At 38.4% G+C, this 21,039-nt stretch overlaps 1 protein-coding gene across 3 annotated transcripts in view; it reads right to left on the bottom strand.

Moving 5' to 3' along the window:
- Positions 1 to 557: 557 nt before the first annotated feature.
- HADHB (hydroxyacyl-CoA dehydrogenase trifunctional multienzyme complex subunit beta) overlaps positions 558 to 21,039 on the bottom strand; it is a 36,435-nt gene continuing 15,953 nt past the window's right edge. The window contains exons 5-16 of one of the 3 annotated variants that reach the window (XM_082852181.1): positions 19,351 to 19,395; positions 15,438 to 15,537; positions 12,046 to 12,133; positions 10,514 to 10,701; positions 9,994 to 10,174; positions 8,897 to 9,018; positions 6,722 to 6,801; positions 6,595 to 6,642; positions 5,798 to 5,885; positions 5,399 to 5,473; positions 4,123 to 4,287; positions 558 to 1,536 (exon numbers count right to left, since the gene is read on the bottom strand). In XM_082852181.1, the coding sequence (XP_082708307.1) occupies positions 1,501 to 1,536; positions 4,123 to 4,287; positions 5,399 to 5,473; positions 5,798 to 5,885; positions 6,595 to 6,642; positions 6,722 to 6,801; positions 8,897 to 9,018; positions 9,994 to 10,174; positions 10,514 to 10,701; positions 12,046 to 12,133; positions 15,438 to 15,537; positions 19,351 to 19,395 (1,216 nt within the window). In that variant the 3' untranslated portion in view covers positions 558 to 1,500. Of the gene's footprint in view, positions 1,537 to 3,601; positions 4,288 to 5,398; positions 5,474 to 5,797; positions 5,886 to 6,594; positions 6,643 to 6,721; positions 6,802 to 8,896; positions 9,019 to 9,993; positions 10,175 to 10,513; positions 10,702 to 12,045; positions 12,134 to 15,437; positions 15,538 to 19,350; positions 19,396 to 21,039 lie in introns of those variants that run through there. The other 2 variants (XM_082852180.1, XM_082852179.1) reach the window with 2 other exon arrangements.

Genomic DNA, 21,039 nt, shown 5'->3' with positions numbered 1-21,039 from the left:
TCCACTCTATCATATAAAGAACAAAGGTTCTTATTTCAACATAGGCCAATTTATAGATCTTTTCGTTTATGATAACACTTTAAATGTCTTATTTAAGAAATTCTTCCCACCCCAACCTAAGGGTCATAGTGGTATTTTTTCTTTTTAATTTTAAAGTTTTTTTTTTTTTTTGCGGTACGCGGGCCTCTCACTGCTGCGGCCTCTCCCGTTGCGGAGCACAGGCCCCGGACGCACAGGCTCAGCGGCCATGGCCCACGGGCCCAGCCGCTCCGTGGCATGGGGAATCCTCCCAGACCGGGGCACGAAACCATGTCCCCTGCATCGGCAGGCGGACTCTCAACCACTGCGCCACCAGGGAAGCCCCTTAAAAAGTTTTTTATCTTTTATATTTAACTTACCTAGAGTTAATACTTGTGATATGTAAATATAATGGTTTGCAGTATTAAAAACTCACATTAGGTGGAATTCACCAATGAAGTCATGGGGAAATAAAGCTGGGACTCTCAAATAACCCTTTAAGAGGTTAGCACTTGCTCCCTTGCCCAATCTGTCCCTGAACTAGAGTATGATTCTGATTGCCAGTAACTTTCACAGACCTAAATGAAATTCACATGAACGGTTGCAACTGCGACTTTTGCTTCTGCAATGCACTAGCATACATGTTATTTAATGCAGTTCGGTTGTCAAAAAACTGAGAGAATTTTTAGTATGTTGACCAAATTTTTGAAATTTCTTTACATTTCATTACACCCGGCAAACAGAAACATCTCCAAACGATAAAATACATTTATTTCAATTGGGCGCTGGGGAAAAAAATGGTGTTATTCTAAAGCAGGACGTTCTTTATGATCCTGGCGGCTTCATGGCTGACTAAAATGGTTCGAAGTTACAAATGAGTAACCCAAGGCAAAATCTGTCCCTAAGCAAGGGAACCACGTCTAACCTCTAATAAAACAATGCAAACGGCGCTCTGACACTTCTCTACTTTATTAAGGTTAATCAACATGGTATTTACATATCTAAACATTTTCCGTAAATTTTCAGTGATGTTTAGATTCTAAATTACCTTTCCATAATTAGGTTAAATTTAGGCACATTGGTTTGTATTTTATAGAAAACATTTATCTTTAGGTCACAAATAGGAATGAGCTATAACTTGCAAATGTTACAAAGGTGATTCCAAATCTCAGCTAAATTCTCTCCAAAATTGCAACCATTCGTTCAGTCTTTCATAAAAATAGAGACCAAGCACAACTGCTTAAACTTATCACTGTTGAGAGATTCTGGTAACTAAGAAATTCCTGAAAGAGTAATAAGCCGTGATTATTGGAAAGCTCAGAACACTGTCAAGGCTTAACTGCAAAGTACTTAACAGAAGGCCACAAATTTTGTTTTCCTAAGAGAAGCTAGGAACTACAGATGTCACGGAGTAGTGCATTGAAATGGCATTGCCTAGGGTGAGTGTTGCACAGAAACTCCAGGTCACCTCTTCTTGATCTATTATTTTGGATAAGCTTCCACTATCATAGCATGGCCCTGTAAAGGAAAATAAAGTTCAATTAGAGCAACCAAATGCAATGAATCCAGCCAGTACAGAGGCAGCACAGAACAATGGGGAAAATATAGGCTTTGGAACTTAATCCTGGCTCTGCCATTCAAACACTGTGTGATCTTGGGAAAGTTATTAGCCATTCTGAACCTCAACTTCCTCTCTAAAATGGGGTTCATGGTGCCCACTTCAAAGTGTTTTTGTGAACATTAGATAGCATACAATGTATGTATACACACACACACACATACATGTATACACATGTGTATCAGAGTCTATCTAGAAGAGTCTGACTCCTAGTAGATGCTCCGTAAGTGGTTACTATTAAAATAAGCCAGAGGGGCTTTTTTAGCTGTATAAAAATAAACGCAATACAGTGAATCCAACAACAGCCTTCTCTCTCTCCTAGATAAGAAAACTGAGGCTTTGAGAGGTTAAGTTACTCATCCAAATCCACGAAGCTATTAAGTAACAGGGTCAGGACTTGAAACCAGATGATTCCAAAACCTGGTCTCTTCTTTACTACTCTATGCGGGTGAAGATGATGATTTGAGGTCCCACAAAGGTAAAAAGGTAGAAAATCCCTTTCCTAGTACTAGGCACAGTGCTATATCCAAGTTATCTCCCTAGTTGAAACCTAGTATAGAAATTAATGATTTCATGAGTCTAAATCCTATCTGATAATCATAGTCATTCTATATTTTGGACTGCTATCAAACTACTTAATAGCCTAACTAATCTCCCTGCTTCTAGATTCAATTCAATCCCCACAAATATTTATTAAACTATTATTTATAAGGCACCAAGCTGAACACTGTGTGGGTACAAAGTTTTGCTACACGGTCTGTATCCTCAATCTAATATACACTGTAGTTCAAAACAAACTGCTAAATACCTTGATACAGGCACAAGCCAACAAAATATGGATGGGAAGGATTGACTGACTTGGGGTTGTCCTAGAAGGGCCCATAATAAGGTAGAATATTCCTTCTCCTGTTTTATTTCAACTGTGTTGTTTTCATGTTCCAAATCTTTTATATTGCACTAGATCAGTGGTTCTCAATGGCAGTGATTTTGCTCCCTCCCCTCCCCAGAGGACATTTAGCAATGTCTGGAGATATTTCTGGTTGTCCCAACTGTGTGTGTTGGCAGGGGGGCGGGGGGGGGGTGGTGGGGAGTGAGGGGGGTGGTTTGCTACTGGTATCTAGTGGGTAGAGACCATGTTAAACACCCTACAACACACAGCACAGTCCTCTCACCCGCAACAAAGAATTATCTGGCCCAAAATGTTACTAGTGCCAGAGCTGAGAAACCCTGATCCACAATGATGGATTCCTCCTTTGATCTAATCATGTTTGTAGCACGCATTTGGCTCTTGATGAAACAATGCCAAGTTTAATCTAGTTTCTAAGATGCATCATGTCCTTCTTCACTATACTGTAAACTTCTAGAGGTAAGTAATAATACTGGATATTATTCTTTGTTCATCCACAAAAGCACCTAGCATTGTGTTATTAATCCTCTATGTGCTAGATTAAAAAATTAGGGAACAAACACTCAAAACCAAAGGACATTAACCTATGTGGACTATGCACTGTGTACAATGCTATGCACTAGTTACCTCCCGCACTTAAATTTGGCATAGAAAGATAAGAGGGAGGGCTCCAGTCCTGATTTACCATGGTTTTCTGTAAATGAAGTTACAACAGATTAGAAAATACTTCTGATTGTGAAGTCTAAAATATTCCAACCTAAAAATAACTGATCCCTTGCTTCTTCAAAGTCTCTGAGAAAAAGCCATAAATAAAGGCTTTTAAATGTAAGATGTTTATACTTTTACATATCTTATTCCTCTTGGTCGGCAACAGATAGTTTCTGTTATCTGGAGAAAAATCAAATCTGTTTCCATCAGGGTTGGGAAAAAAAAAAGATTACAACCAGCCTTCCTTTTGGATTTTATTCCCACGTGAAATGCTATAGCAGGTAGGAAGTTTCGTCAGTAACACAAGTAAAGCAGATAGAAAAAAAATCTGTAGAAAACCATAATTTTCCTCAGCTAAACAGCAATAGGTTATCCAGAGGCAAATTAATTCTCCATTAAGGTATAGTTCAGTTCTCAAGAAAGACTTGGAGAGATTTCATGGATAACGTCTCATGGTGACTAGATAAATGGATAAAATTTTATTATTAAAGAAGAAAATAAATCAAAGTGTGAATAATGATAGTGTCTGATGACGGGATTATAAGTGATTATAATTTTATTTTCTAAATACTTTTTGTATTTTCATAATTTCCATAAGGAGCATATATAACTTTTATAAACAAAAAACATAAACATTATTTTAGGGGAAAAAACTAACTTGGATTTAAATAGATTCTTCCTTTCAAAGTACTATCAGAATTAAAGTTGTACTCCCTCCCCACAAAAATGGGCTGCTTTTTTCCCAGTTGTCTGTCATCAGAAAAATCGCTCTAAGACTGTTTCAAATTAAGCTAAATCATTCTTGGATGAATTTGTTTTGTTTCCAAGAAAATGACTTTCTGGAAGCTCCTATGAAGCTTCTGTGACATACCTGCCCTCCAGCTGCACAGGCGGCAACTAACCCATACTGGCCTCCTTCCTTCTGTAATCTGTTGGCAGTTGCCATGACCAACCGACAGCCAGTGGCTCCAAACGGGTGCCCCAGGGAGAGTGATCCACCCCAGATGTTAAACTTCTCCAAAGGAGGCGATCCAACCTGGCTCCCACAAAAATAGACACAAATATAAAGATGAGTTTACTTAAGAATCAGACAAGGCTCGTAGTTAACAGGTAGTAATGGCAATAAAGGGAAGTAACTAACTTAAGCCAAATCCCAAGTTATTTTACTGCAAAAGAAAGAGATTCTAAATCAATTCTGAAAGCCAAGGGCCCACTTATTTTTCATCTAACATCAGAATGGATGAACAAAGACAACCTAAAATTTTGCTTTTATTTTTTGTTTTTTAACATCTTTACTGGAGTATAATTGCTTTACAACGGTGTGTTAGTTTCTGCTGTATAACAAAGTGAATCAGCTATACATATACATATGTTCCCATATCTCCTCTCTCTTGTGTCTCGCTCCTACCCTCCCTATCCCACCCCTCTAGGTGGTCACAAAGCACCGAGCTGATCTCCCTGTGCTATGCAGCTGCTTCCCACTAGCTGTTTTACATTTGGTAGTGTATATATGTCCATGCCACTCTCTCACTTCGTCCCAGCTTACCCTTTCCCCTCCCCGTGTCCTCAAGTCCATTCTCTACGCCTGCACCTTTATTCCTGTCCTGCCCCTAGGTTCTTCAGAACCTGTTTTTTTTTTAGATTCCATATATATAGGTGTTAGCATATGGTATTTGTTTTTCTCCTTCTGACTTACTTCACTCTGTATGACAGACTCTAGGTCCATCCACCTCACTACAAATAACTCAATTTTGTTTCTTTTTACGGCTGAGTAATATTCCATTGTATATATGTGCCACATCTTCTTTATCCTTGTTTTTATTTTTTTCTAAAGAATTTCCAGGAGGTATTTTTCAACTAGGAAATACATACATGTAATGAAACACAAAATTCTTCAGAAGCAGCAGCAGCTTTCCTCTTCATATATATTTTTTTAAACCTCTTCATATTTTTATTAGCAGGTATTAAAGCTCCAAATATTAAAGTGCTTTGGAAATTCAAGCTGTTTTCTGGCTACACTGCACAGCATGCAGGATCTTAATTCCCCAACCAGGGATCGAACCCATGCCCCCCTGCAGTGGAAGCAGAGTCTTAACCACTGAACCACCAGGGAAGTTCCTCGAGCATATTTTTAACCAGAAACTTACCTTGGCTTTTCTACCCATGTAGTTTTGTGCAAACCAGTCAGAATCCATGGCTTTCAAATTAGCCAAAATCTGACCCTAGAAAGGAAAATAACTCAATAAGGACCTTGTTAGTAATGTCCCTCAAGGCGTTCTTTGAGTTTGTCTAACTTTAAAGCTAAGCAAATCTTTAAATCAGTTTTCAGTGAATATTTCCCAAAGAAACAATCTGGTACTTTTGAAGGGCCTCAAAGTGACAGCTTCAAAAGGTATGTTTTTTAGCACTGTGTGTGTAGCCCTGGATTCCTCCCATCATGCCCTTCCCAGCAGTGTAAGTCAGTACTTCAAATATAAAGCTCCACTCTTGTTTTACTCATATTAAATGATTATAGTCCTTTGATATGTGTCTTTAAAGTGACTTACTGAGAAAGCTTCATGAAATTCAAAAGCATCAATATCATTCATTGTTAATCCTGCCTTTTCTAAAACTTTTGGAGTAGCATATGTTGGTCTGAAAAGAAAAAAGTAAGTGATACAATATTAAAACTTTAATTTTTAACCTAAGAGCTCCTTCATATTCCCCAAACTGAGTTCTACATAATTATCAGAGTGTCTTCCACTCACTCACTGATTCTACTGTACAAATATTAAGTGTTGGTGATACAATATTAAACTGAACAGACATGGCCTCTGCCCTTTGCAGTTGATATTCTGGACTCAGAGAAATAGATAATAAGCAAGTAAACAATTAATGAGAAGGACAAATTAATAATATGAAGAGCTAGAAGAACACAGAGTTCAAAGGGCGGAGCATCAGAAAGGGCATGGCTAGTTAAAGGACATAATGGAGGCTAGTGAGGGTAGAGCCTCGTGAGGGAGGGAGAGGAGTCTAAACATTAGGAGGCTTTTATAAAAAGCTATTCTGAAGACTGTTGCAGAGTGTGTGGCAATATGAAAAAAATGCTTATGACATCTTAATGTAAAAGAAGAATACAAAATTGTATATATATTGTAATTATAAGTAGAAAAGTATAGGAAAAAGTGGAAAAGACTCCAAAACTATAAAATGATAAAGCAACATAAAAGATTACTATTATTTAAAAAACCCAACTCACAAGCCAATTATGAACTCAGGGCTTAATGTACTTTAAAATCTATGTAAGAAACATTGGTAACCAAGTATTCTTCATTATAATCCTAGGATACACACTGGTACCTACCCAAGTAAAAGCTGATCTTTTGGATCCTGAGACACGTACACGAAATCCCTAGGTAAGAGAAGAGAGGAGTCAGCTCTAGTACTAAAATAAAGAAACCAGAGGTAATTTATTTGAACACTTACTTTACCTCAAATATGCCTTCGGTTTATAACCCATGGCCAGAGCTTTTTCCTCTGCCAAAATCAGCACTGCAGATGCACCATCAGTCTGAAATGTTGACCGGAACAAAAATGTTAAAATTCTGCAGCCTCTCTGGTGGTCTTTATTCAGCCACCTTCTATGCCCTGTTCCTAAATCTACCAACCAGTGACACTTATACAGTGCCTCTATATAACAAAACCTTTTCATTTTATCCATCGTTAGGTCACAATTCAAACACACACACCGACCCACTTTTGGAAGACGAGGGTACAAGAGCCTATTCAGAAAGTACCGTAATTATCAAAATGGATGAGGAGAATAGGTAACTCTAGAAATATGTGTTCATGATAAACTAAAAGTTTTTTGCTTTTAGTGCAGAATATGAGGAATTTTATGAATTAAAACAATCTCCAAAAAAAATCTCTTATTTACTGATTTATTTTTACATTTTCTGGACTGTTTCCCAGCTGCTTCCTGCCTGTGGCTTCGAGGTGATTTTCTTCTATTTATAGACTATAACAATGGGAGAAGAAGAAATAGGTAGATAGCTGAGAACATAAGAACCATGGCCTTCCCTCTCTGGACCTACCCCACGTGCTTTCTTCCAACTGACAACTGAGAAGTTGGGGGACAAAGAAGTACCACTCACAAAAGCCCTTTACCATTGCTTCAAAAAAAGAGCTCAAAAAAAAAAAAAAAAAAAAAAACCCAAAATTCCAAAGGAAAGGAAACTACTCCCTAGAATTTGCAAAATCAAAACAATTTCTACCACATCAGACCATAGTTTTACAATTCAGTAACTGTGAAGAGGCTATGTAGCCACTACTGATAGGCGGGCATAAAGTCTGGAAACACAGGTGACTATACATAATGATATCACATCAACAACATATTCAATGTGCAGTTGTGCAAAATTGCAGTGAATGTGGTGCGTTAACAAAACCTCTGAAAATCCATGTATTTGTGATGCATTACCTCTGACGATTTGTGTTTCTGACTTTTGATGAATAAACCTGAACCTTTTGCACACCCCACAAGTAATCAAGGGGGCTCAGATCTGCCAAGAGTGTAACCCATACCATATGGCCCTATCATCCAACTTGGTTTCGGAAATAATCACCTAACCAGCCCTTCACCACTCAGGCTTTACAGAGTGGTACATCATCCTGTTGGAACCACTTCAGGCACCCTTGCCCGAGCTCAAGAGCAGGCATTAAATCATCATTTACCAAAGTCAAATATGTCAAACATTTGCCTATGTTTCTAGACTGTATACCTGGGTAGAGGAGTTACGCTGTCAAAGAAACATTGACCAGATGAACTATATCCAGAAGACTACACCCAAGGTAGTAGGAGAAGGGAAACCACATCTCCCAAGCAGAAGCAGAATCAGCAGGGACATTCAATTGAGGAGAAGAAAAAAAACCCAAGCAAGGACATGAAGCTACCTGCATATAAGTAAAATAACAACAACAGAAAACGAGGGTAGATTTATTCCACGATGGTTATAGGCAAGTAATTTGCGGGCCGGCATAAAACATAATTTTCTAACAATCAGAGCTAGGAGATGTATCTCGTCACTCTCTCTGCCTACTTTCCAAGTCTTATACGACTCCCTGAATTCATATCCTATGTTCCAACCAAGCTTTTCCCCAAAGAGGTCCTTGCTCTCGTAACTAACTCCTGATTTTGCATTTGCTGTTCCTTTTGCCTAGAATGCCATTTATACACTACCTGAATTGGCTTGTACTCTTCCTTCAAGATTCTCTGAGCAAGGGTCACCTCCTCTAAGAAGACTCTTTGACTCACCCATCTATGTATCTTCCCCAAGAGCCTATGCTTATAGCCTTCACAGCACTTTCTCACTACATTACAATAAACTGTTCTTTTTATCTCCAGTGCCTAGCACAGGCAGTCAAAGTTTTTTGACTGCTGAAGTGCCTGAAGAGAACAGCTTTTTTGTAACAGAATGGTGACTGGATCAGGAGACTTCTATGGCTTTAAAAACTGTAATTCTATTTTAATATTATCTTTGTAATGAGGAAGTATATTTTTAAGTCTCTATTCATAATACACACAAATAACTCTATTTCAGGCTTTTCTATTGAGAGTACACAAATATAAAAGATCACTAGTAAACACATATAGCACACATAGTTACCAGAAAAGAAGAATTTGCAGCTGTCACTGTGCCATAGGGCTTGATGAATGCAGGTTTTAGTTTGGCCATTTGCTCCAAGGAGGAAGGACGAATGCCATTATCTTGAGTAACTGTATCTTTTCCTATAAAAATATGAAGTTTTTAACTCTAAGGCACAACAAGCTTTATATATCTTCTCCAGAGAAATACACTTTAAAAATTACAAGAACAAATAAAATGTAAACCACAGATATTCACTAAAAAGAAAGCCTTTTATAGTTATCAAGGTATTACCAAATTTGAAAATAAATTCTTAAGACTTTTGGGAAATAATCTAAATGATTTAACATTAGAAAGGATACCCTATTTTCTTAAGATATTCATTCACATTTGGCTCTTCTATACAGAAGAGATATGAATGAAGAATTTTAAAAACAGGCATGCACATAAGAACTAAAACATATCTGCAAGATCTAAAGGAGACATAAAAATTTCTCTTTTTAAAAGTTTTATCAGGGACTTCCCTGGCGGTCAAGTGGTAAAGAATCCACCTTCTAACGCAGGGGACATGCATTCCAGCCCTGGTCAGGGAACTAAGATCCTACGTGCCTTGGGACAACGAAGCCTGAGCACCACAACTACTTAGCTCGCGCGCCTCAACGAGAGAGCCTGTGTGCCGCAAACTACGGGGCCCACGCGCCCTGAAACCTGCGCACCACAACTACAGAGCCCACACACCCTGGAGCCCGTGCACCACAACTAGAGAGAAAAAACCCGCACGCCACAACTAGAGATAAGCCTGCGCGCCACAACGAGGAGCCCACATGCCTCAACAAAGATCCCGCGTGCTGCAACTAAGACCTGACACAGCCAAAAATAAATACATAAATAAATAATAAAATAAAATCTTAAAAAAAATGTTTACCTACTGTTACAACAAGGATTGAAACTTGAGTCCATGTTTAAGAATAAAGGCTGAGTGTTTTGGAAAGAGAACCATCATATTTACTGGAAAGTCACTCGGGGTCTTTGGAGTTTTAGAAGAAATCCAGAACTCCCTAACAAGTATCAAGAGCATTAAGAGATTCTCCCCTACAAAGTGAAGCAAACTGTTTTACCTGGTACTTTGAAGGGCACGACATCAGAAAGGAGTCCTTCATCCTGTGCCTTTTTGGCCAGGCTGTGTGAGCGCAGTGCATACTCATCCTGTTCCAGCCGAGAAATAGCAAAGGCGGCAGCCAGTCGGTCTGCAGAGTGGCCCATGGTCTCATTGGTGGAGAACTCGGCCACTGCTGGAAGCTGGGAAACGAGATATTCAGGACCAGACACACTGTTCACAGGTGCTATACCACACCTAGGGTTATTTGGGAAAGTTAAAGTCTACTATCAATCAAGACCAAGACAAGGGAAGTTCCTTCTGAGCAGGGCATCTCTAAAAAGGGCTTACAAATTCAAATCTTCGAACCACTATTTTTTCTTTCTTTCCATCTTGACCAAATAATTAACCCTTCCCTGTAACTAATAGAATCTGCAACTGCTAGAGCATAACTGAACCCATGCTGTCTCCCCTAAGTCTAAATCTCTGCAATGGGATGCTTCGGCAACACAAGTCTTTATGTAAGCGTTCACAATTCTCACCTCGGGTGACAGGAAATTCAATCTGAATTTAGAGATTAAAGACAGTCGCTGACCCAGAGTCTTGGCCTTATTGAGATCCAGCATCATCTTCCTCATTTTCCTTGAGTGGCGAATAGGGACGTCAGACATTAACTCTACACCGCCTGCCACGACCACGTCACACTGGCCGGAAGCAATCAAGTTGACAGCTACAGGGCACAGGGCACAGGTACATGAGCATCTCTTGTATAGATAAACAGGCCATTGGTAATTGAAGCTGCTTTTCCTTTTTTTAAATTTAGGCTTCTTGATTTAAAAATTGTATGATAGTTACTAGCATTGTACAACATGTGTAATTAAGGTTTTTAACTCTTCAGAGGGATTAGGGTAAGTTTTTGAAATGACTAAAAATACATTCAACGCACTGGAGAAAAACAAGTTTCATTCAGGCTGTATGGACATCAACTTCCGGAAGTATCCACTGGACCAACTCTCAAACGAATCGTATTCTAAACCAGAACTTTTGGCATATTTTATATGCTCCCAGCTTTAGTTTCCATTATGACTTTTTTCCTATAAAGAGAATTTCAATTTCTACTAGAAGCTAGAGAAATTCTGGCTTTTAGATGGCAGACAGCCCCTTTCCCTCTTTATGGCCACTGGCAAGTATTGTGTCACTTTACCCAGAAGCGGTCCCATGCTGCGTGGAGTGGAGAATGCCCCCATCCCTGCCTCTGGCTTTACCCCCTGCCACCCCTTAGGTGGCAACCTGGACTTGATGTCACTAAGAGAGCACATGATGACCATATCTTTCACGTTTCCTGGCTTTTCACAATAACGGTTGATGCTACAAAATGTCCCACAGATTTGCTACGTTTTTTAGGAGAATTTCTAACTAATTATAAAAATGCCTAGATGTGGGGAAAAAGTAGAGGAAAAGAGTTGTATCACCTAAAGCAGTGACTTATCACTGTGACAATGGTAGAGGGAGGAAGGCCACAATCTTCGTGGGGGAGTATCATATTAGAATCACCTAACTAAAATCTAGCAGGTTATAAACTTCTCATGCCTCAAATCTGGAAGTATCCCTACAATAAACAATCCCTGAGATAGCCAGCCACACTACTGATGGAGAAACTACAAGAATGGTTGTGGTCCTCAGGCACGGAGGGCAGGGAAAAAGGGTTGAGAACTACTGTCAAAAATCAAAAACTTTTGGGCTTCCCTGGTGGCGCAGTGGTTGAGAGTCCGTCTGCCGATGCAGGGGACACGGGTTCGTGCCCTGGTCCAGGAAGATCCCACATGCCGCGGAGCGGCTGGGCCCGTGAGCCATGGCCGCTGAGCCTGCGCGTCCAGAGCCTGTGCTCCGCAACGGGAGAGGCCACAACAGTGAGAGGCCCGCGTACCGCAAAAAAAACAAAAACAAAAAATTTAAACATTACCTTATTTTTTGAAACACACAGATCATTTATTTCTGTTAAGAGTAGTTTTTAATGATCATATAAAAGACAAAGGAGAACCAACATGTACCTTCTGCGGTCAAAAAAACATACCTGTGGTCATGGCTTGGTTGGAAGAGATGCAAGCCATGGTGACAGTGTGAGCAGGAGTCCTGTCAGAGAAGCCAGCTCCAAGGGCAGCCTTCAGGAAACAGTGAATGAAAGCATCACTTAGGAAGGCAGTGCTACATGTAAATGGCGCTTGAAGCAATACTTCACTGTATGGTACATCAGGAAAGGATTTGAGGTCAATAATCCATAGAGTAATATTTAAAATAAAACTAAGCACATCACAGAAATGCTTTACTAATTTTTTGTCTAGCCATTAACTGACAAGCACTCTGCCAAGTTCCTTGTAGTCATTTTCTAGTGTGGTATACAAGCCTACAACAGTCTTGCAGTTCACCTAATTTCTTAGCAATGCTTTTCTCAGAGCTTTAAGGACATTAATATGTAATTTGATTTTAACTTGTTTAAATTTGCAAGTAAACCTAAAGTAAACCTGCTACACACAATTGAGGGAATGATGACCTATATCATGGTGTGGGGCTCTCATGATCTATGTTCCTGCAGTTATAAGGCTTAGTAGTAAAGCAAAGTCATCAAACATGAAACTCATTTCTGAAGAACTGACTCATCATGAACAGATTCCCACACAGGTCCTTGCCTGCTTACACGCGTCTCTACTTTCACTGACTGCCTGATATTTCAGACAGCACACCGTGATCCAACGCAAAGAGGAACTGGAAAACACGCCAAACACGCAAGAGTTCAAGTTGAAAGAAATTTTGGAAAACTGCCTGAGCCTCAAGTGAACCTCTGATAAATAAGGGTTAGACCAGTTAACAACTGGAAATGAGAAAACTGGTCAGGATGATGACACAAGAGGTGCTTCAAAAGAGAGTAATTTGAGGGGCCTTGAGAAAAACTGAGGCCCTCCTTTAATCTAAAAATGGACATGAGGACATCTATTATTTTATTATACTATTTATTGAGTAAATTATGCTGCCAAAAAAACAATGAATGCCTGATTCCATTTTTGTTTATGTAAGTAACTAATGCATAGGTGCAAAAATAAAATACTTACTTTTATAATATTAAATTTTCACTTTAAAAACAAAGCTCTCAACAGCTCATCTCCCCCACCATCATTTACTATGAAATTCTGGTTCCTATTAAGGGAATTAATTTTTGGTGGCCTTTTTCTCAAACTATTTATCCTCAGAATACAAGATTTTCTATAATTTGGTAAGGTTAACATGTTTCCAAAGCTGAGATTAAAGGGTTCTGCTTCTTAACTGATTTTTGTCTTCATACTTATACTACCTATACTAGTTACTGCATTTACCACCATTCACCATAATCCATAGGGACAGAAATGTGTTAGTGTACATGCAACATGACCTTACTCTGGTCTTTCCAGTGAGGCCTGATACTAAGTGCCCAACACTCTGTTGAAAACTACCCGCTGGCAACTGCACCTCAGCCTCTCAATGTAAACCAACCCAGAAGGAAGAGAGAGGCAAGTCTCCAAGGGAAAGGGGAGGAGAGCTTCCCAGTAGGGCAAGTGTAAAGGGCACTGAGGTTGTAATGGCCTGATCCTCACGTGGTCCTTTCTAGCCTGTGTCACACCCTTGGCCCCAGATGACTCTCAAGATTGAAGGAACTTTAAATAGAAATGGTTGATGGTGAACCTTGTCTACATGTTTCTATTTAAAGTCTGAATAGCTCTCAAGGCAAGCTTAGGCTCTAGATAGTACAATGAGGGGAAAGGAGGAAAATGCCTCTTAGTTAAGTTGGAGAGCAGGGAAGTATGCTGAGGCCTTTCAGTGAAGTCAGGTTCATGGGAACTCAGCAGCAGAAGCCTTTCAGGATTTCATTATTACACTATTAATACAGACAACAGGTGCTTAAAGTTTTCTAGCTGGAAGTCACAGTAGCCTTTAGGTTACAAAACAACTATAGAGAGACATACTTATAATATATCCCCTCAATTTAGCCTTTAGTATTAGTACAGGGCTGGGAGAGGGAATCTACCACATGTCAATCAATAGCTGAGATTTGCATATGGACCTAAAATTTCCAGAAAAAAATTTAGAAAGAAAAAGCATTATGGCTTTAGTGTTGGGATAGAATAGAAATATAGAGAAAACTGAAACAGATTTAATATTTACTTTTTAAGCACTCTTACAAGAGTCACTTTGTTTTTTTCAGAATATAAAAGTTGAAAATGTTGATATACTCACGAAGTTGTCATATTTGATACATTTAGAAGTGTGAAGGTCCAGGAAAAACAAAAAAATCAGGACGGGAAAAAAAACCCTCTTCCTGTTCTTTTTTTTTTTTTTTCCGCGGTACGTGGGCCTCTCACTGTTGTGGCCTCGCCCGTTGTGGAGCACAGGCTCCGGACACGCAGGCTCAGCGGCCATGGCTCACGGGCCCAGCCGCTCCACGGCATGTGGGATCTTCCCGGACCGGGGCAAGAACCCGCATCCCCTGCATCGGCAGGCGGACTCTCAACCACTGCGCCACCAGGGAAGCCCCTCTCTTCCTGTTCTTAATTCTTTCCTGCCTCCCTTACAATATACAGTAGCTGATTATGGCGGACTTCGGTAACACCAGGCCTTGAGCAGTCTTAACATATACTGATGAGTAAAAAGGGGGGACAAAACAAATACTTTCAGTCCTGCTCGTTTCCCCTTCTCTTGGCTGACAGTGGTGAAAGTTACTGACCTTCCAACTATACTGAACACAATAATATGGCAAGCACAAACCAGAAATAAAGAAAATGCTTAGCACACTGAAATGTGCTTTGGAGCCAACTTTACCCAAATAGCCACTTTTGAATTGAAACAAAGCCCAGAAAATGTTTTTGGATTATTCATTATGAAATGCCTGTAGAACGTGCTGCAGAAGTTCCAAGGCCTGTCATATCTCAGCCGCCCAATAAACACCACATGGCGCTTTGCCAACTAGGGTAAAAGTGAAATAGTTAAAAAAAGAAACTGCCCTATGTGTCATCTAGTCAAAGGGAAAAAATGAATAAGCAAGGCTACCTCCAACAAAAACCGTGTTATGAAATAAGTTCTTTGTAAAATGTTGAAATTTTAAGTTAGAGGCCACAATATCTAGCATTACTAAAAGTCACATCAACCATACTTTGCCATAATCTCTATTTTCCTAAGAGAAAACAAACTAAAATATCACAAACCAGCTTAAATAATTGATTTGGTATATAGTATAAATATGTCCTAGTATAGTGTACATCATTTGATTTATACTATAATTCTTTGAAATATAAAATAATTCAAGTAGTAAAATCACATTTAAGTCAAATATAACTTTAATAAATTTTAAAAACTTTTAAAGAGTAAATTCTATTAATTAAAACTCAAATTGATTCTCCTATCAACCTTTATAAACAATACAAAGTTTGTTTTACTCACCTCTCTAGCCACATTGCTTGTTTTCACTTCCTGTATAACTGTGCCAAAGATGATATAATCAACAACATCCTTTGGGACACTGGTCCGATGCAACAAACCCCTGCCAGCAGAAGTCCAAAGCAAAGAAACATTTCACACATTCAAGATAGTGCCATAGATCATCACATAAAGCACTACAGTTAACTTTGGTTAAAAGGTTAACTTCGGATTTAAGAGTAGAGATTGGATCTTTTCCTTAATTTGACAAGCATGTGGCACCTTATCAAAGAAATTAAAGTCTAATTTAAAAAGTCAACCTCTGATGCTCAATTTAAATAGGAAGAATCATAAATAATTTGGAATATAATCTACGAAAGTTTTAAATCACTATGTTGTACCCCTGAAACTAACATAAGATTATAAATCAACTATACCCCAATAAAAAAATTAAAAAAAAATAATTTGAAATAGGATAAAACAGATACATAAACCAAAGTTTTCAGTCAAAAATCAAAGAGGGAGCTTCCCTGGTGGTGCAGTGGTTAGGACTCTGAGCTCCCAATGCAGCGGGCCCGGGTTCGATCCCTGGTCAGGAAACTAGATCCCACATGTGTGCTGCAACCAAGAGTTCGCATGCAACAACTAAGGAGCCCACCTGCTGCAACTAAGACCTGGTGCAACCAAATAAATAAATAAATATTTTTAAAAAAAGAAGAAAAGAGAAACAAATAGAAAATTAAAGAGTAAAATCCCAGTTATGTTAAATTTGAAATATCAATATAAACACAATTTAAATAACATATATTTTTCTAGTTCTGATCACTGATAGAGACTAGAAGCAATAACACTCCAGTAGGAATGAGCACATCTTGAACTCAGACTTGGTTTCTAAATGCCACTTACTAGCAAAGGTATTAACTTTTCTTTTTAAATTAATTAATTAATTATTTTTGGTTGCATTGGGTCTCTGTTGCTGTGTGCAGGCTTTCTCTAGTTGCGGCGAGCAGGGGCTACTATTTGTTGCGGTGTGGAGGCTTCTCACTGAGGTGGCTTCTCTTGTTGCAGAGCACGGGCTCTAGGCGCGCGGGCTTCAGTAGTTGTGGCTCGCGGGCTCTAGAGCGCAGGCTCAGTAGCTGTGGCACACGAGCCTTGTTGCTCTGCAGCATGCGGGATCTTCCTGGACCAGGGCTCGAACCCGTGTCCCCTGCATTGGCAGGCGGATTCTTAACCACTGTGCCACCACAGAAGCCCTAAAGGTATTAACTTTTTAAAAAATGACTGAGGCCAGGTCTAAGGCAAGAAAAGTACAAAGTGAACCTCTCTGATCTTTTTTGTGCCAAAAATAAGAAAGCACTCAAAGATTAATGGGACCATAGCAAAAACAGGAACAAGGGTGTACACATTTGACAAAATTCATAAAACTATATACTTAAAAATATGTGCATTTTATTGTATGCAAATTACACTCAAAAAACAATATTATACTAAAAAACAAAAGGGCCATAGAAGCCAACTTGAAGGAACTCCCACAGATAAACTATGGGATAATCTGAGCTTCAAAAAGAACAGTGACCAAGCTTGGCTTTAACACAATTAATAAATAAAAATTTATAAGTCCACATCACTTAAAAAAAAAAAAAAAGGAAAGCTGTTCTTTACAGAAAAATACCAACCAATAAATACAGGAGGAATAAAAGAATGATCAAAGTCATAATTTTGTAATCTCTAATGTAATAACTAATCCAGGCAAAAATTATCAATGAATGCTAAGACCATTTGGTCAAAGGTTGTTGGGGAACAAGATGTTTACATGGTGTTAAGATATCACTTTACAGGTGACTTACTAATTGCAAAGGAAAAAAATACACCTTTATAATGAAGAGATCTAGTGGTCTGATCACCATGACCGAGTGATTAGATTTAACATTACACATCATGCGCCTCTTAACATGATGCAATACCCATGCACTTGACCTATGAAGCATTCTTGCCAAAAAATGTTTAACCTGAATCTAATCAAGCTTAGCGATCTAACTTCCAGTTTACAGGAAATTCAGAGGAAAGTTAAATATTACTATGAAGAAACATCCAGAATGTGGGACATTCTACAGGCCAGCTGGCCTGGTCTTTTCAAAAAGTCACTCTCATGGCGGGTGGAGTGGAGGGATATCCTAAATTAAGGGAGACCAAAGAGACATGTTCATTTGTAATATGAACTTTGACCAGGTCCTGGTTTGGAAAAAAAAAAAAATTAAAAGAAAGGGCATTCTTGGAACAAGTGTGGGGGATTTGACTATGAACTGGATACTAGAAGTTATCATACAATCATTATCATCTTAGCTATGGTAATGGTATTGTGGATAACAGAGAAGGTCCTCATTCTCAGGAGTACTACCTGAAGAATTTAAGGCTGAAGTATCAAGATGCCTGAAACAATGTCAAATGCTTCAAACCATATAGCTATAGAAAACATGGCAAAATAATAACACTTATTAATGCTAAGTGAGGGGTATTTAGGTGTTCACTTTCAATTTTATTGTACAGTTGACATTTTTTAAGACAGAAAGTTGAGGAAAAACCTGTAAATCTCCAGCCTGGGACCATAATCAGAAACAGCACCATTATCAGGAATGGGAAAGTAAGCTGGCTTCAGGGAAAAGATAATTTTTATTTTTTACATGCTGAGCTTGAGATACCTAAGAAAACAGGTCAAATTTAGAGATTTGGAAGTCCTCTACATAAAAAAATAAAGATTAAGTAGATGAGATTTTTAGGGAAAAGCATGCATACAGAGAAATGCAAAGTTCTAAGGACTAAAACTTACAAAATACCTTTAAAAACGAGATAGAAGAAGGAATCCAGTTTTTTAAGAAGTAGAAAAGAAACAGTCAGAAAATGGAAGGAAAACCGTAATGGCGTAACATGAAGTCAAAGGAAGACAGTTTCAAGTACAGCTGACAATGTCAAATGCTACAGAAGACAAAGTCATTGAAGTCTGAGAAAACATTGGTGCGTTTAGTGATTACACAGTCATTATTAAGAGAAGCTTCCAAAGTATAGTTACTGTAGAGCAATGGGAATGGAAGCAATTATGGGATTAAGGAGAATAAATGGATAGTAAGAAAAGAAAAGCAACTGCTGCTTTCATTCATTCTTAGAGGCTGGCAGGAAGAGAACAAACAGAACAAGATGGGCAAAAAGGTGCAAAGAAGGGTTTTTTCAAACTATGAAAGACCTGTAGCTGCTTAAAGACACAAAGGCAAAGCATCAATGAATGATAATGCCTTACATGTTGACACTCATCAAATTATTCTTCCATCTCAATCTCATGCAACCACATCTAATTTTACATTTTTATTTGGTTTGCACAGGAAACTTCAGGCTCATTCTAGCCTTTTTTCTAGATAAATAACCACATCCCCATCCCACCAGGGATACCAAAATCTGAGGATGCTCATGTCCGTTAAATAAAATGGCAGAGTACAGTTGGTCCTCTGTATACACAGGTTCTGCATCTGTATTTGCATTATTTGTTCAGCTATCCTCGTACAGTATGAAGTTTCTAAGATAATCATCAAATATATGTATTGTATTTAGCCTGATCAATGTACAACTAGCCTGATCAATCTAGCCCTACATTGTTTACAACCGGCAGCTAGCTACAGTACTCATCAAGGAATACTGTCATGCCAAGAAATAGTCACGCCTACAAAATAAAGGTCGCTGACATTCACCAGCTGCTTGAATTTGTGTAGCACATGTGGCTAAAATGAAGAATCAATGAATCCGGTAAAGTCTACTGTTTTTTCTCACCACATAAAAGTTAACATACCTTAGATATGGAAATTCCATTAAACATGCTATTTCAAGTGTAAAAACTGGAGAGAAGTACGTTTAATGAAGTAAGAACTAAAATGAAACTGCATTTACTTACGAAAGCGCTGCTCTAGCCAAATCATGTGGCATCAGGTCTTTATATCTGGGGAAAGAAAATAATTTAAACCAAAAGCCTAGAGCTTTAATAAAAAATGTTTTTCATTCTGTTTGAAATACCTAAAGAAATAATCTAACATATGATGCTATAAATGCACTTAACATCACTCCAAATGAAGAAATAGTGTGACTTTGCTATTTGTAAGCCTTAAAAATCTGGCAAGCCTTGACTCCTTTTGAGCTGGCTAAGAAGCGAACAAGAATCTTGCCTACTGTCGTATTGTTCAGCATGACACGTTAAATATTTAACATTTAATATTTTATTTAATAAAATATTTTTATTTAAACCCCACCTTTTAAGTTCTCCTTTATTTTATTTATCTTTATTTTTTTTGCAGTACGCGGGCCTCTCACTGCTGTGGCCTCTCCCGTTGCGGAGCACAGGCTCCGGACGCACAGGCTCAGCGGCCACGGCTCACGGGCCCAGCCGCTCCGCGGCATGTGGGATCTTCCTGGACTGGGGCACGAACCCATGTCCCCTGCATCGGCAGGCGGACTCTCAACCACTGCCCTTTATTTTTAAGTCAAAGATTTAACCATTGGATTAAATAAGAATATTCATTCTTTAAATTCCTAAAAATTAAAACCTAAAAAATCCAAAAATGTTTTTATTTTTACTCTGAATCACAGAAGAATCATCAGTAGTTTTAAAAATCTTTCATAGGTAAAACCAGTTCCCTCAAATTTAGAGCAGAATAACTTGGGAAAAAGTTGTGTGTCAATTTTAAAATGTCTGAATCTATGAGTTCAATAATTATTTAGCATTTTACAATCTTTATTCTCATGCTCCTATACCCCTCTCTACCAGGATGCGTGATAGACTCCCAAATGTCACTGCTGCAGTGTACTCCTAGGAGTGCTTCCAAAGTGCTTTCTACCTGTAAGAAAAACTTGGTTTTTCAAATATCACTCAAGTTGAAAGCAAAGCTTCTTCAAATTAAACAGAAAAAGATCTTTTTCTACCTAGAAAATGATCTTCTGTTATAGAAGACTCATTTGTCACCTCAATCATAAGATTAATAATATGACTTAACTATTTGTCTTCTTTATAAATTCTTCCTTCTATATTATTTTTTGGTCACTTTTGTTCTGTACATGAATATTACCTTAAAATTTTTATTCTTTCTTCTCTATTAATTATATTTTCTTACGTTACTCAATGCTCTTCTCTGTGTCACTAAATTACTCATGAACTTTATCTTCTTTCTCAATTAGGATCCTAAATTAAACTAAAACACAATAATAAAACACAACAAAAGGAATAAACCCTATGCTAATGTGAATATCTCAAACTTCACGCAAATACCAATTATCAAAGCAAATGTAAGTATAGTTGAGCGTGTTTGTATTTCTTTTAACAGCTAGTAAAACAGTCGGAATCAAACTTCTACACAGTATACAAACAGCCCTTACAAAAAAATGGTCTTCCTAGCCAAGAACTTTTCTCTTGATGGAACTTTCTTTTCCTACCCTGTTACTGCTGAGTACAAGGAGGATCCCCTCTCATCACTTCTCTGCTGCTAAAGCTACAGATTCTTACTCTTACTGCTGTTGTGTCAGTACAGGAAAATTATAATACTATATTGAGAGAAGAGGGTGAATGAAGAAACTTCACCAGCATTCACTTATA

This window comes from Leucopleurus acutus, assembly GCF_964270905.1.
Source record: "Leucopleurus acutus genome assembly, chromosome: 12".
Lineage (NCBI taxonomy): Eukaryota > Metazoa > Chordata > Mammalia > Artiodactyla > Delphinidae > Leucopleurus > Leucopleurus acutus.
This window is presented reverse-complemented; position numbering and strand designations above follow the sequence as displayed.